The sequence below is a fragment of the Talaromyces amestolkiae genome, assembly GCF_001896365.1.
Source record: "Talaromyces amestolkiae strain CIB chromosome Unknown scaffold17.1, whole genome shotgun sequence".
In the NCBI taxonomy this organism is placed as follows: Eukaryota; Fungi; Ascomycota; class Eurotiomycetes; order Eurotiales; family Trichocomaceae; genus Talaromyces; species Talaromyces amestolkiae.
The window spans coordinates 633,289-646,246 of NW_024468053.1; the positions used below are offsets into that span (position 1 = coordinate 633,289).

At 46.1% G+C, this 12,958-nt stretch overlaps 4 protein-coding genes across 4 annotated transcripts; 2 read left to right on the plus strand and 2 right to left on the minus strand.

Annotated features, from left to right (window-relative positions):
- Window positions 1–406: 406 nt before the first annotated feature.
- BHQ10_008011 (uncharacterized protein) lies at window positions 407–5,381 on the plus strand (the record flags this gene model as incomplete). Its single annotated transcript, XM_040880771.1, has 3 exons — window positions 407–3,509; window positions 3,561–3,678; window positions 3,728–5,381. 3 exons carry the CDS (start codon window positions 407–409, stop codon window positions 5,379–5,381), a joined length of 4,875 nt encoding a protein of 1,624 aa, XP_040736514.1.
- Window positions 5,382–6,202: 821 nt separating this feature from the next.
- On the minus strand, window positions 6,203–6,941 carry BHQ10_008012 (uncharacterized protein; the record flags this gene model as incomplete). The annotated part of the gene is made up of 2 exons (XM_040880772.1): window positions 6,203–6,844; window positions 6,915–6,941. The coding sequence occupies 2 exons, from the start codon at window positions 6,939–6,941 to the stop codon at window positions 6,203–6,205; spliced, it is 669 nt and encodes a 222-aa protein (XP_040736515.1).
- Window positions 6,942–9,278: 2,337 nt separating this feature from the next.
- BHQ10_008013 (uncharacterized protein) lies at window positions 9,279–10,040 on the plus strand (the record flags this gene model as incomplete). The annotated part of the gene is made up of 2 exons (XM_040880773.1): window positions 9,279–9,583; window positions 9,641–10,040. The coding sequence occupies 2 exons, from the start codon at window positions 9,279–9,281 to the stop codon at window positions 10,038–10,040; spliced, it is 705 nt and encodes a 234-aa protein (XP_040736516.1).
- Window positions 10,041–10,773: 733 nt separating this feature from the next.
- Window positions 10,774–11,806, minus strand: BHQ10_008014 (uncharacterized protein; the record flags this gene model as incomplete). The annotated part of the gene is made up of 2 exons (XM_040880774.1): window positions 10,774–11,684; window positions 11,737–11,806. 2 exons carry the CDS (start codon window positions 11,804–11,806, stop codon window positions 10,774–10,776), a joined length of 981 nt encoding a protein of 326 aa, XP_040736517.1.
- Window positions 11,807–12,958: the final 1,152 nt, after the last annotated feature.

Consider the following 12,958-nt stretch of genomic DNA (forward strand, 5'->3'; position numbering starts at 1 on the left):
CATTCATTGTCTAACAATAACACTTCGATTGTCTCATCCTACGTTGCGCATCCATCTCGCATTCGTCGTCCAGCTTGAATGACTCAGAGCCAACTCACCTTGACTCATACGCAGAAACGGAGTCCGCTTATCTCCAGACGCTATCTTAAACCTTCGCCGATAGCTACATCGCGATTCGCCACCCCACATCTACCTACTTCGTCCACCACGAATCTGTTCATTTTACGAAACAACAAGTCCGGAAAAAAATCGAGAAACTTCACTCGCGCGTCGCATCACCACTCCCCAGAAATCTTCCGAACGGCCGACAGAGCTCCTTTAAATACGCCGTGATCCCGAGTGATCACAGCGAGGAATCCGCTCCGAGGCCGATTAAGATTTCTGCATTCGTCCTATCTCGTGGCACATGAGTAGCACGCTTTTGAAATACTTTCTTCAGGATGACGTGGACAGTTTCAAGCGTTTGTTGGCAAACGTCAGCAATGCGCCAACTGGCCAGCGGTCAGCGCCAGGAAGCATTACACCGAAAATAGGAAGTCCCTCATACGGTTCGTCACCAAGTGCATTGCCGCGCAGCCAGAAAAAGGTCATCGGGACCTCGCCGGGCGCATCGACTCCTGATCGCAGCGGATATGTACGAGGGACTACAAGTCCGTGGTCTCGTACACAAGTGAACGCTCGTGATCAAAACGGGCGCACATTACTTCATTTGATCGCCTCATCCCCGAAATCGACCGCCATCGAGTTCGCGAATGCGCTGTTGGAGTTACCCTTTGTTGATATATATGCCCAAGACTCGGAAAGTGGATGGACGGCACTGCACAGAGCTCTATATTTCGGGAACGTTGCTGTTGCGCAAGCTTTGATGCAAAAGGATCTCCGGGGCGCCACGGATTTCAGTGCTCCTAGCAGCCTTCATCACTTGACTGCAAGTTTAATCAAGATTAAAGACCGGGAAGGAAATAGTCCTTTCGATGTTTACGGTGCAACCATCATTGGTCGTGACATTAAGCAAGCCGTAACACTGGACGGAAAGTCACTGGGCGACTATATATCGATCGACAATGATAACGATGCTTCTTCAGCGGAAAACTCTGTCTTTGGAGGTGACAGCCCCGAGGATGGGTTTTGTCCAAGAGCGCAATTGAAAGCTCGAACAAATTTACAGGGCGATGAAGTTTTCACTTTCGGTAGCAACAAGAATATGACACTTGGTTTGGGAGACGAGGACGACCGTCAATTCCCAGAAAGGATATCACTGGATCGACCACATCACCTCCTTGAACGATTCTTCACGGAACGAGAAGAGGCTCGCGATCATCAAGAGCAAAGGTCGGCACTATTTAGTCAGGCTGTGGGTCATGCTGATAATCCAGGCGATTTGCCTACTCTGGTTGCATCAAGACCGCTATCTATTCAAGATGTATACATGTCAAAACTACACACAGCAGTCTTGACTAACGATCCGGAATCGAACCTGTATATGGCTGGATTCGGCCCTGGCGGTCGCCTGGGTACGGGTGACGAGGCCACGAGATTTCATTTCGTTTGCATTGAAACAGGCGGACTTTCTGGAAAGAAAGTCATATCGCTTGCTCTTGGGCAGGATCACTCAATCGCCATTTCGGAACAAGGCGAAGTCTTTACATGGGGAAGTAACAAATACGGTCAACTAGGCTACAATCTTCCACGGGCAAACAATAAGAGAGACACACCAATACAAAGCACCCCGCGACAGGTCTTCAATCCATTTAAGCGTGAAGTCATACTTGGGGCCGCCGCTTCTGCGATTCATTCCGTCGTTTTCAGTACATCCGGTCTTTACACGTTTGGTAAAAATGAGGGTCAACTTGGTCTGGTTGATTCTGATGCTCGTTCGCTTGAAGTCCAGGTCACTCCTCGTCGTGTCGGAGTTTCTCTCTTCAATGCTCCCATTCGCATGGTATCAGCCATTGATAGAGCTACCGCAGTTCTTCTCGAGACTAGTGAGACCTGGGTTTTTACGCACTACGGTTATTCTAAAGTCATATTTCCTCTTGATTTCAGCTCATACTTCATTAAAGAAAGTTTTCTGGCCACCAGGTATGGCAACACAGCAAATCGGGTCCTGAAGATCACTGCCGGCGGAAATACCATTTGCGCGCTTTCCAGCTTCGGAGAGGTTTACAGCGTTCATGTGAACAGTAGACCTGACCCTTCAACAACTTCATCGACGACTAATCCTGCAAAGATTCGGAACTCTCTCTCTACGCCAGAGCGTGTTTGGTCTGTGAGAAAGTCTCACATGGCTGCAAATGATGTTGATGTTGGACAAGATGGGTCTATCATCATCTGCACAACTTCCGGATCCGCATGGAGGAAAGAGAAACGAGCTAAAATTAAAGCATCCAGCTCCAAGGACTATAAATTCGTGCGTGTTGCAGGTCTTTCCAGAGTCGCAGCCGTCAGAAGCAACGCGTTTGGTGCATTTGCAGCTGTCCAGAAAGACTGTGATGTAACTAAGGAACAAGTGACCGTTTCCCCATCTTCATTATGGAATGACTTTTTCCAGCTTTTGCCGATTAGTTCTCTGGCAGAAAACGCAGAGACCGATCTCACGGATGACTCCATGATCAGGCATCAAATAGCCAAGATGAAGTTGGCGGTCTCCTCTTCGTCTAACATAGAAACTGAGGTGCAGCGTATCGTGGAGAGGAGTCACATGGAAAGACCTGCACATGTTATTTGGCTCAGAACTACGGTATCTGATACGCAAATACCTGTCCATGAATTCATTTTCGCCGGTCGAAGTCCTATTTTGCGAACAGCACTAGCTGAGTCGCGGCGAGGTAATGGGTTCTCGCTCCCAGACTTCATCACGTTGGCAGAGGCCAAAAATGGTGCCCATGAAGTTGTCTTTCAAGGAATGGACTTCCTCTCGCTTCTAAATCTCGTTGTGTTCCTCTATACCGATGATGTCTTGGATGTGTGGCGTGATGTTAGACACGACTCGGTCAATGCCTATAGGTATAGACAGGTTCGAACTGAGGTCATGCGTATTGCTACTCATCTGGACATCCAGGCTCTAGAGCGGGCTGCTCGAGTAATGGGCGAACCGTCCCGGACGTTACATCATGATATGGAGAGAGCATTATATGATCCAACTTTCTTTGAGAGCGGTGATGTCACCATACGCTTGAAAGATGCAATAATTCGCGCCCATAGTCAGGTTGTGTGCCAAAGATGCCCTTTCTTCGATGCTCTTTTCCATGGTCGATCGGGTGGAAGATGGCTCGATTCAAGACGCCAAGAGGATGCCATTACAATCGATCTTCGAAATATGGATTCACACGTGTTCAGTTTTGTCCTTCGTCATCTATACGCTGATACAGAAGACGAACTGTTTGAAGATGTGCGATACAATAACCTGGATGATTTCATTGATTTGGTTCTCGATGTGATGTTTGCTGCCAATGAGCTCATGGTAGATCGGTTGGCTCAGGTTTGTCAGAAGATGCTAGGACAGTTTGGTGAGTAAAGGACAGCTTTGATGTGTTACGATATATACTGATTTTCATCAGTAAACACTCGCAATGTCTGTCAACTGCTTAATGCTGTTGCTCCCTGCACAGTAACAGAGTTCAAGGAGGCTGCTTTGGAGTATATCTGTCTGAACCTTGAGACCTTGCTTGAGAATAGGTGAGTCGCATTGGTTGGCTTCTTCACGTACTAGCTAATAATCTCACAGGCTACTTGATGATCTTGAAGAAGATTTGATGGACGAACTAGACGAGATCTGCCAGGAAAATCAACTTGCACGATATCCCGTTTCCCGTGGCCGCAACTCAGAAGAAGCGTTACTTGAGAGATATCCCGAGTTAGTGACGAGTCTTGAAGTAGACAGGCAAAGGAGAGTTGATTCAATGCGTCTCAGTTCGCGACGTGACCGAGACGGATTGTTCGATGGGAAGATTCGAGCAAGTGTCTTTGACAAAGGCACCCCATCACCATCCGTTCGGAGAACGAAGATCGCTCAAGGTGGTGAGCCGAGGCAGACTGTTGGAAGTCCGACACTCAAGGCTCGACAGTCTATAAATGATCTCATGTTCCAAATGGACGACGAGTCAACCATGTCGCCCACTCCAGTGCGCAAAGGCAAAGCTCCCATGACCAATTCGCCTGCAGAAGACCTAGATGATTTATCACAGTCTCCTGCTTTCTCTCTGTCTTTCAATCAAGGAGATTCTGTAGGCGATGCAAACTATCTGCAAGCTGGAGTGGGTTCATTGGAAAGTGGTGCAGCTAGCAGTCTGACTATTCCTACCACACTTCAGCCAACGCCTCCAGCTACGTCAAAGGCGGCACCATGGGTATCGCCTGATATTTCTGGCGATAAAAGAAATCTCAGAGATATCATGGCTGAGACGTCCACGTCACGTGTTTCGAATCTTACTCTTGGCATGACAGATCGCTCAAGCGCTCAATCTGCTGGCACTTTCTCTCAGAAAATGTCACAAAAAGAACGCAAGAGACTTCAGCAGGTACAAGCTCAGGAAGCTCTGGAGGCACAGCAAAAAGCGGCAGTCGATTCTCGACAGTCACCATGGCAGACAGTTAGCAAAAAGCCAACCCCAAGCCCGCGTGATGATGTTGTCGAACAGACCGGCTCGAATCCCAAAGCTATTCAGAAGCCCGCCATGACCCTTCGGCAGACCGTTGCTGGAAGTCCATCGATCCGTCCGCTTATCAAACCTGGACCGTCTCCTAGTGGTCAAGGGCGGAGTGTCTCACAGCCTATCCCAGGTCCTTCCACAAATGCGAAGCCGATACCAGCAAACACAACCCCTGCAAAGTCGAAGGCAAGACCATCACCTAGCTTGTCTCCCATCTCCACACCACAGCCCGTCATCCAGTCAATTCGTCACACACCTCGTCCTGAGCGATCTCTTCCTGGCCCCGCCGGTCAAGCATCTCTAGCTTCGATCCTTCTTCAACAGCAGGCAGAAAAGGACGAGATTCGCGAAGCAGCATCCGCCAAACATAAGCTACAAGACATCCAAGCAGAACAAGAGTTTCAAGAATGGTGGGATAAGGAGAGCAAACGAGTCATGGAAGCCGAAGCTGCGGCTGCAGCAGCGGCTTTGCGGTCGTCGACGGGTCGGAATGCTCGACGCAAGAATAGGGGTCAGCAGCAGTCACAGTCACAGCAACAACAACAGCCCTCACGGCAATCGCAACAGCCACAAGGAAGTAAGCCTCAACAACGACAGAATCAAGACAAACCGAGTGAAACCCCTCGATCTCAAGGCAATCGCTCCAATCATCGCCGGCCTCACAAGAATCCGCAAGCATCATCATCAGGACCCAACAACCGTCCAGAGCCCATAACTAACCACTCATGACTACTGAAATCATGACTGTCCAACAACGACACTCTTTTCATTCAACGTATATAATTGTACATCCGTATCATGTTCTGCTGTACGATACCTTTTTTATAGACAGATCACGACGTCTCTTTCCATTTTTGTTTGGACTACATAGTCTTTTGAATTGTGTTATAGAGATCTGAATAGACGAACAATCTCATTCATGGATATATCCGTATAGCACCTCGCCATCATTTCAGGTACATGATTTACCTACGTACTTGATTTTTCCTAACACCCTGGGACTTTCCTGTCCCATCTTAATGCTCATCCCATCGTTACTTTACTCCCTGTGTAGAATTGAGCACGCCCTTGAGTGTTGTAATTAGATTAGTGAGTTTATATAAGCTTGTGGAGATGTTTAGTGATCTATTATTAAGTATACTAATTTAACTATTAGATATAATATATGTTTATATATGTTGTAAAATGTTATATAAACTGTTTAGCTAATCATACTCAATTTATTTAAAACTGACCTAAAAGACCTATTAGTTATATCATCTGACAATTCAAGTATAAAATTGTACAGCCCTTTTCACATGTGCTAAGCATAATTATAACCTAGAATAGCTTCACACTGTAAATCGACTCCGTGGTTGACATTCAAGCTTTATATTTCAGGTTATGTTGGCTGTTGGTATATTGATTGAGATTATTCTATGTCAAGAGAGAAGCGATAAATTCCCATAATGACTACATGTTGCGGACAAGGATATAAAGATAAATCAAAGGGACAGTCACATATGAACACAACAAACAATGATAACCAGTTCAGTCCATTGCAACGCCTATCAATAGTCACCAGTGATGACGGGCAGCTCGTAGATACCTTCACGTCGAGGATGCGGAACTCGAGCCTCTCTTTCGATTTCATCTTGATCGCGCAGCCACCAGAGCAGCCTAAAATCAACCTTGCCCCATCCTGGCCAATGCTCATTTCTCGAGGACCTTTCATAAATTGTGACAACTTTTACAAATCCAACGTACTCATATGTTCCCCATTTAATTTTCATCCCTTCAACAGGCTCTGGGGCTTTCAGGATGGATTGGAAGACCTCTTCATCAATCAAAAGACAGTACGAACCGTTGACCTCGCCCCAAAGAGCCTCATCGCCTAGTTCCACTTCTAGCTCAGCTTGCTTTTGGCGATATAAGTCATCTTTTCGATCTCGTGTCACAGTATCATCATCGGATTCGATTTCATCATTGCCCATTTCTGGAATGAGCATTTCTCGTCTGAAATCTTTCCGAATCTCATCGATGGACGCATTGTTGAATTTTTCCCGATCCCAGACTATGGTATTTGATAATTCGTCTCGATATTCTGGGTCATTACAGCTGAGCTCCATGTATGTTTCCAGTCTCTCGAGTACAGAGGACCATAGCTCATCCGACTGAGGGGTATAAACAGTCCGGTAGATTGCGAAACCCCACTAGGAAACATACGGTCAGTCTATAGACCATAATGGAAGGCCATATGGTTTTTCTGTTTCTATCGCTCACCTGATATGGATTGACAGACTTGTTCATTTCTCTGCCCGAGAGTGAGTATGATGGAGGGAATTGATAGTAAGATGGATGGTTGGCAGGGTTGTCTGGCTGGTTATTTATTTATGGTCCCAGCCACAACAAATCAACTTTACATGTCCGTTGGCTCGGAAGAGCATCTATGGTAGTATGTGCACGACCAGTACGTAAAAAAAGATCCCAAAAACTTGCAAGGCAGTTAACATAGTGAGATGTTTGACTGCTGAGTTTGCTTGTCAAGGTTCGCTCGACTAACTATAGTATGTATAGGTTAGAGGCTGAGAGCCGCACTAGTGTGCATTTGGGTCCGATGCATTCTGTCGGAACTCCTCGAATGCTTATAAGGAGAGAGCATTGGGTCTGTACGCACATGAGAAAGGCCTCAATAAAAATAGTAGCTCTTCGTACGTCATGACGCACATTCAAAACCAACTGTCGCTCGATCTATGATATATTTTCCTCTGCACTTTTTGTATCTGTATTGGCGAAGCTGGACGGATAATGGATGGCACAGAACCTCTGCACGCAATCGTTTTACTCAAACACAAGTTCAAATCAACTGATTGCTTCCGAAAGGGTTTTACTATCTTTCCGATATTCTTCGAAGTTGTTTCTGGATAGCATGTTTCTCCATGGAACCCAAAATTCTTCATGCTTTAGTGCTTGTTAACTAAATATAATCTGCAGTGCCAATGTCAGCCTCTCGCTTAGCTACCCTACAGTCAACACCTCACTGAGCAGCCAATTCAACACCTTCAGCAAAGTTGTAATGTGCTTTATGATGATTCGTAGCCGTCACCGAGGCTTACCTTATGCACTGGATTGCGCTATTATGTTACCAAGCGACCAGGTCAATGAAAATGGTTCACAATCCGAGAGGAAGAAGGAGGATGATCCACCTGACGCAGAAACAACAAAAAACAAGTCGCCTAGGTTGCCACCGATGAGGACATATCTTACGACCTGATGAATGACACAGTTACGCCCAAGAGTCAAATACCCACCATATAGAAACAGACCCAGCACATAATGATTGCACTGCATATCCATATCGATTTACGAACATTGTTATGTACCACTATAAAAATGAGAAAATTTCCGAAAGGAGTAATTTAGCGTTGAGTGTGTTTTAAATGCAGTCTTGAGAGGTGGATCTTCTTCATTACAAAAAGCCACCCCTATCATCTTCATTTCTGATCATTAAAGTCTATTATTTGATTTACATTAGTCCCTACGTACTTGATTTTTCCTTACGCGCTAGGGCTTTATTATTCCATTTTAGTGCTCACTCTATCACCACTTTTACTCCTCAAGTAGCACTGAGCACGACCTTAAACACTATAATCAGATCAGTAAGCCTTATATAAGCTTATAGAAATACTTAGAGTAATCTATAGCTAAGTAACTTAACTTTGACTTATTTGAAACATGTGCCCAACTGCCGCTGCACGGTATAACTAGAAGACAAGCCTTCCAGTATCAGATAGATTTGTTGCAATTTATTCGGTAGTTCATCTATAACCCAGTGGAACACTATACTTGCCCGTAATCAGGCAGAATTCCGATACCCCTCCCTCTTTTTCAGTAACGATCTACATGGGAATGCCCGCGACACTCTCTTGAGTCTGGGCCAGTGCTTGTAGGAGAGACGCCCAAATGACAGGTTCGACACGATGAAACAGGTGATCTGGAGTCCACTTCTACCGGCTAATTTCTCGCCGCAAAAGTCGTAATCAAAAGACAAATGTATGTCTCTATTGGCGTGAAATATAACTGGAGATTTCCGATTGGCCTATAAACGTTTCAGTGAGGAAATTAGCAGCTGCTTCGAAGTAGACTGGAACAGAATTCTCGATTAAATCGAAGACACTCTAGATGATGTTTATCCTAGGTATATTCTGGAGCCTATGTCATGACGAAGCTGGCTATTTCAGACCATGTCTGTTGAGTCTGGCTCGCAAATAGGATTCTAGAGAGCGCGGAAGACCTGGAATCCCCTGCATAACAAAACTACGTAAGCTCATAAAATGCCACCTCATTGACGGAGCTTCGTTTTTGGCTGTATGGTATGTTTATTTCACCTCCTCTACGGGTCTCCCAGCCCTGATTTTTGATTGAAGGAAATTTTGGATTCAAGAACCCGGCGATATCACTCAAAACGGCCGACTATAACAGACATGCCGTCTCTTATCGGTCTATTCATTTATGACCGTGGACATAAATAGAGACGCAAACCACCGAAAATTGCGTGCTGGCCAGTATTCAAGCCCAGTTTCCTTCATCAAACCCTTTGCGGTACAATCATTCAACCCTAACATTGTCTTCAAATACACCGCTATCATGGTTCATTTCTCTCAACTCGTGGTGGTGCTCACAGCCGTCCACTTAGCAATAGCTGCTCCTACGGAGCAGACTGAGGCGTCTGTTCAGAAGCGCGGTCCTCATAACTTTGTTATGGGCCCTGACCATCCTTTGATGATGGCCCGTCGCAATGAGTCGTTATCCCGTCGGGCCACAAACTATGTTCAGGACTATACTACTGGGGAAACAGTATATTTTGCCCCAGAGAGTGGCGAGTTCTACGTGTCCTGGGATACTACTGATGACTTTGTTGTCGGTGTTGGCTGGAATCCGGGAAGCACTGAGTAAGAAAGAAGCTCTCGTCTTCACGTTTCCCCTTCTTGACTAATATACCATTCCAGGCCTATTACCCACGCTGGCAGCTTTGATGTCACATCTGGACTTGCAAGTCTTTCTGTGTACGGCTGGACGACCGATCCTCTTGTTGAGTACTACATCATTGATGAGTATGTGAACATGGAGCAGGCTGGTACACAGAAAGGCACGGTGTACAGCGACGGTGCCACGTACACCATCTGGGAGAACGAGCGTGTCAACGAGCCATCGATCGAAGGCACTTCGACTTTCAACCAGTACATCTCAATCCGCGAATCAAATCGTGTCAGCGGGACCATTACGGTAGAAAACCATTTCAAGGCTTGGGCGAATGTGGGTTTGGAACTGGGCACTTTGGATTTCCAGGTAATTGCTGTCGAGAGCTGGGATGGCAGTGGTACCGCCGATCAGACTGTCGCGCAGTAGAAAGTGGCTGTATCGCTTTCACGTCCAGAGTCATGGAGGAGGGAGGCCAAGTGGTGGATTGGATCGAGCAAGGGTTCAGATTCTAGCACACAACTTTATTCAGTGTTTGTACTTGACTGTTTCTTAACTCATCTGGCTTCTCAAGAGTAATGAGAATTAGTCTCTAAGAAGGATACCAATCTGAAGTAATTTTGCATGCTCCTTATAAACGTGTAGCTATTTGCATTAGCTTGTTCACAATTAGAGAAATGTTTCCAAGTAAATCCCTTCAAGAACAGCCCTTCACACGCCAGGACTGAGTAGGAAGATGTAGAAATACAGTACACGATATCTATCCTCGAAGCAATGGACGCTGGATTACGCGGCTAAGTCGTCTTGAACTATACGATATACTCTAATTCGCCACCACTATGGAATTAATCAACATTGTTGAACAGAATGCTTGTCCCTTGATGTGTTGTGATGTCTGACTTGCTGGCCAGCGCTTAGCGTGCTTGGATACTCAGTCAAATTGTCTGTGAGGATCAACCGCACAAAGATTATTGAAAACATGGAGTTTCATGATGATGCGGATGGACCTATTGTTCCATACATATTCTGCCCGACGTACTACTGTATTATGGGGGGAAATTCAAGAGGAGGGCTTCATAGTGCTTATTTCACAGACTATCCTACTATCTCAATCGATATCTCATTTTTGAACTGGAATTGCCCGAATCATTAAGCAAGTCGCCTAAGCAAGTGTCAACAGACCGGGCTGGTAAGGAAGAAGGTTGTAGTTGCTACTGGAGGAGCTAGTAGATCGTCCCTGGTAGAGAAATTGTAGATTGCAAGCATCGATCGTCTGCGTCTGGTCGGGATTCGTACGGATCAGATCGCCGCTGCTGATGTCGTTGGTCCAGGTGGCGCCACTGTTGGCCTTGCCAGCGAATGGTTTGGACTCGGTTGAGGCCTGCGGCGTCCATGTGCCTCCCAGACTCGAGGCCGTGAATGAGCGGAAATAACGTCCATTTGCACCAATTGCCTCGACGATCATGAGGTATTGATTTTGACCCTCGACAGTGTAGACCTCTACTGCCTCGAACAAATTGTTCGTCGAGTCACTGAGAACGATCGTCGATGCCGAGCCGAAACTTCCAGGAAAGTTTCCAATGGGCATGCTGGCACGGTAGATATGGCCATCATCTCCAGCAAAGAAGAGATACATGTTTGTGCTATCGCCAATAACTGTCTGATCGATGACACCGGTACTGGAGCCGGAAATAGTTCCCGTAAACAGAGCCTGTGGCGATGACCAACCATTGGCATTGGAAGGATCGCTAGAAGTCCTGTAGGAAAACGCATACGGTCCCCATTGATAGGCAAGGATCCAGACACTTTTTGGTGCGAAGTAGAAGACCGTGGGAGCAACAGCCCCAGTGGTCATCGTGTTTTGGCTGGCAGATGACATCTCAGACCAGTTCGAAAACAGGCCAAAGTTCAAGGAGCCATAGTTACCAGCTGTGTTGGCAGTCGATCCATAAACGAGATGTTGGCCGTTGTAGATGACATGAGTATAGTCTCTCAGGGCAACCAAACCCGACTTGGGGCTTGCCAATGGGCCAGTGGATGTCCACGTGTACGTAGAGGGAAGTGCGCATCCAGCTGTGGTTGTCAATATCGTCCAGCTTGAACTGAATGTTCGGATACAACTTACATCGTTTCTCGGGTACTGGAGATCCAGATACAAGTGGCAAAACCGCGAGCAGCGCGGCGAGGAAATGCATTGTGTTCAAGGAATTTTAAGAAAAGATCTTCTGGAATTTGCAATACTGGTGATGTCCTAATTGCACAGTCTTTCCGTCCTCCTCTTATACTGTTCCTGGCTGAAATCGGTGCAAGCTATTAACCGACGGCCAATTCTTATGAAACTAGTGAAACAAGCTATAATATAGTTGATGATCAACTTAATTTCGATGCCCCCATTGGAAACAATGAACGGGCTTGTCTTTCGCACCAGTGCATAATGTCACCCAATCCAAGCAATTAGCCTAAAACTGTTATTTAGATGGTCACTCAATAATATATTCGATGAAACTTTCTAAAACTATAACCCCACATTTTCGACCCCTGTAAACCTTGCTCCCCAAATTTAAAGATTCCAACCTGAGAAATGCCGGACATAGAACGATTTGCCAAATTGCTGCCAGTTTCATGTCTCAGAGTCGGCTCCACCATCACGAACCCCCATCACAACGCAATGGGTGGCCAGTGTTTGAGACAGAATTTCGATGCCGAAGGATATGCATTCAACTGCCGGCATTTCAGATTGGTTCGACACAGACGGCCGCGAGGGGGTTAGCTGGAAGCCACGTAGGTCACTGACAATTTCGCATTTAGGGCTCTTAAGATCCTCGCGGGTATATACCTGTTTAGATCACTAGTGCTAGTATGCACTTGGACTTCCACTCAACATGGGAGGTTGGCAAATGCATTTTTATAATAAGCGATTCAATGCACTGCAGTACTTTGTCAATTTGCCGATGAATGCGAAGGTATAGAGCGCCTTCGCACTATTTGGGTCATGTGCGCCTTGAAATCGGCCCTTAGAGACACAACGCGGCCCAAGAGATGTTATGCGTGGAAATTTATTTCTGCGTGGAACACCTGAATCCGGAATCGAGGGCTGACCAGGAGTTAAATGTTGCAACTAGATTGATGAAGAGAACAAATGGATAGAGGCAAACAGGCCGCACTCAAAGCACTTGCCAATTCGGGTGCTGAAGATTTCATTGAGCCTATGGAAGCACTAGATATGCAATAACCAGGTACAAATCAAGCTTCTGCGCCATGAGTTAGGATATTGGTCGGCTAATTTCACAGACTTTTATTCTAATTACTGGTAGCTATTTCAACTAAGATGGGGATCGACTTGACAA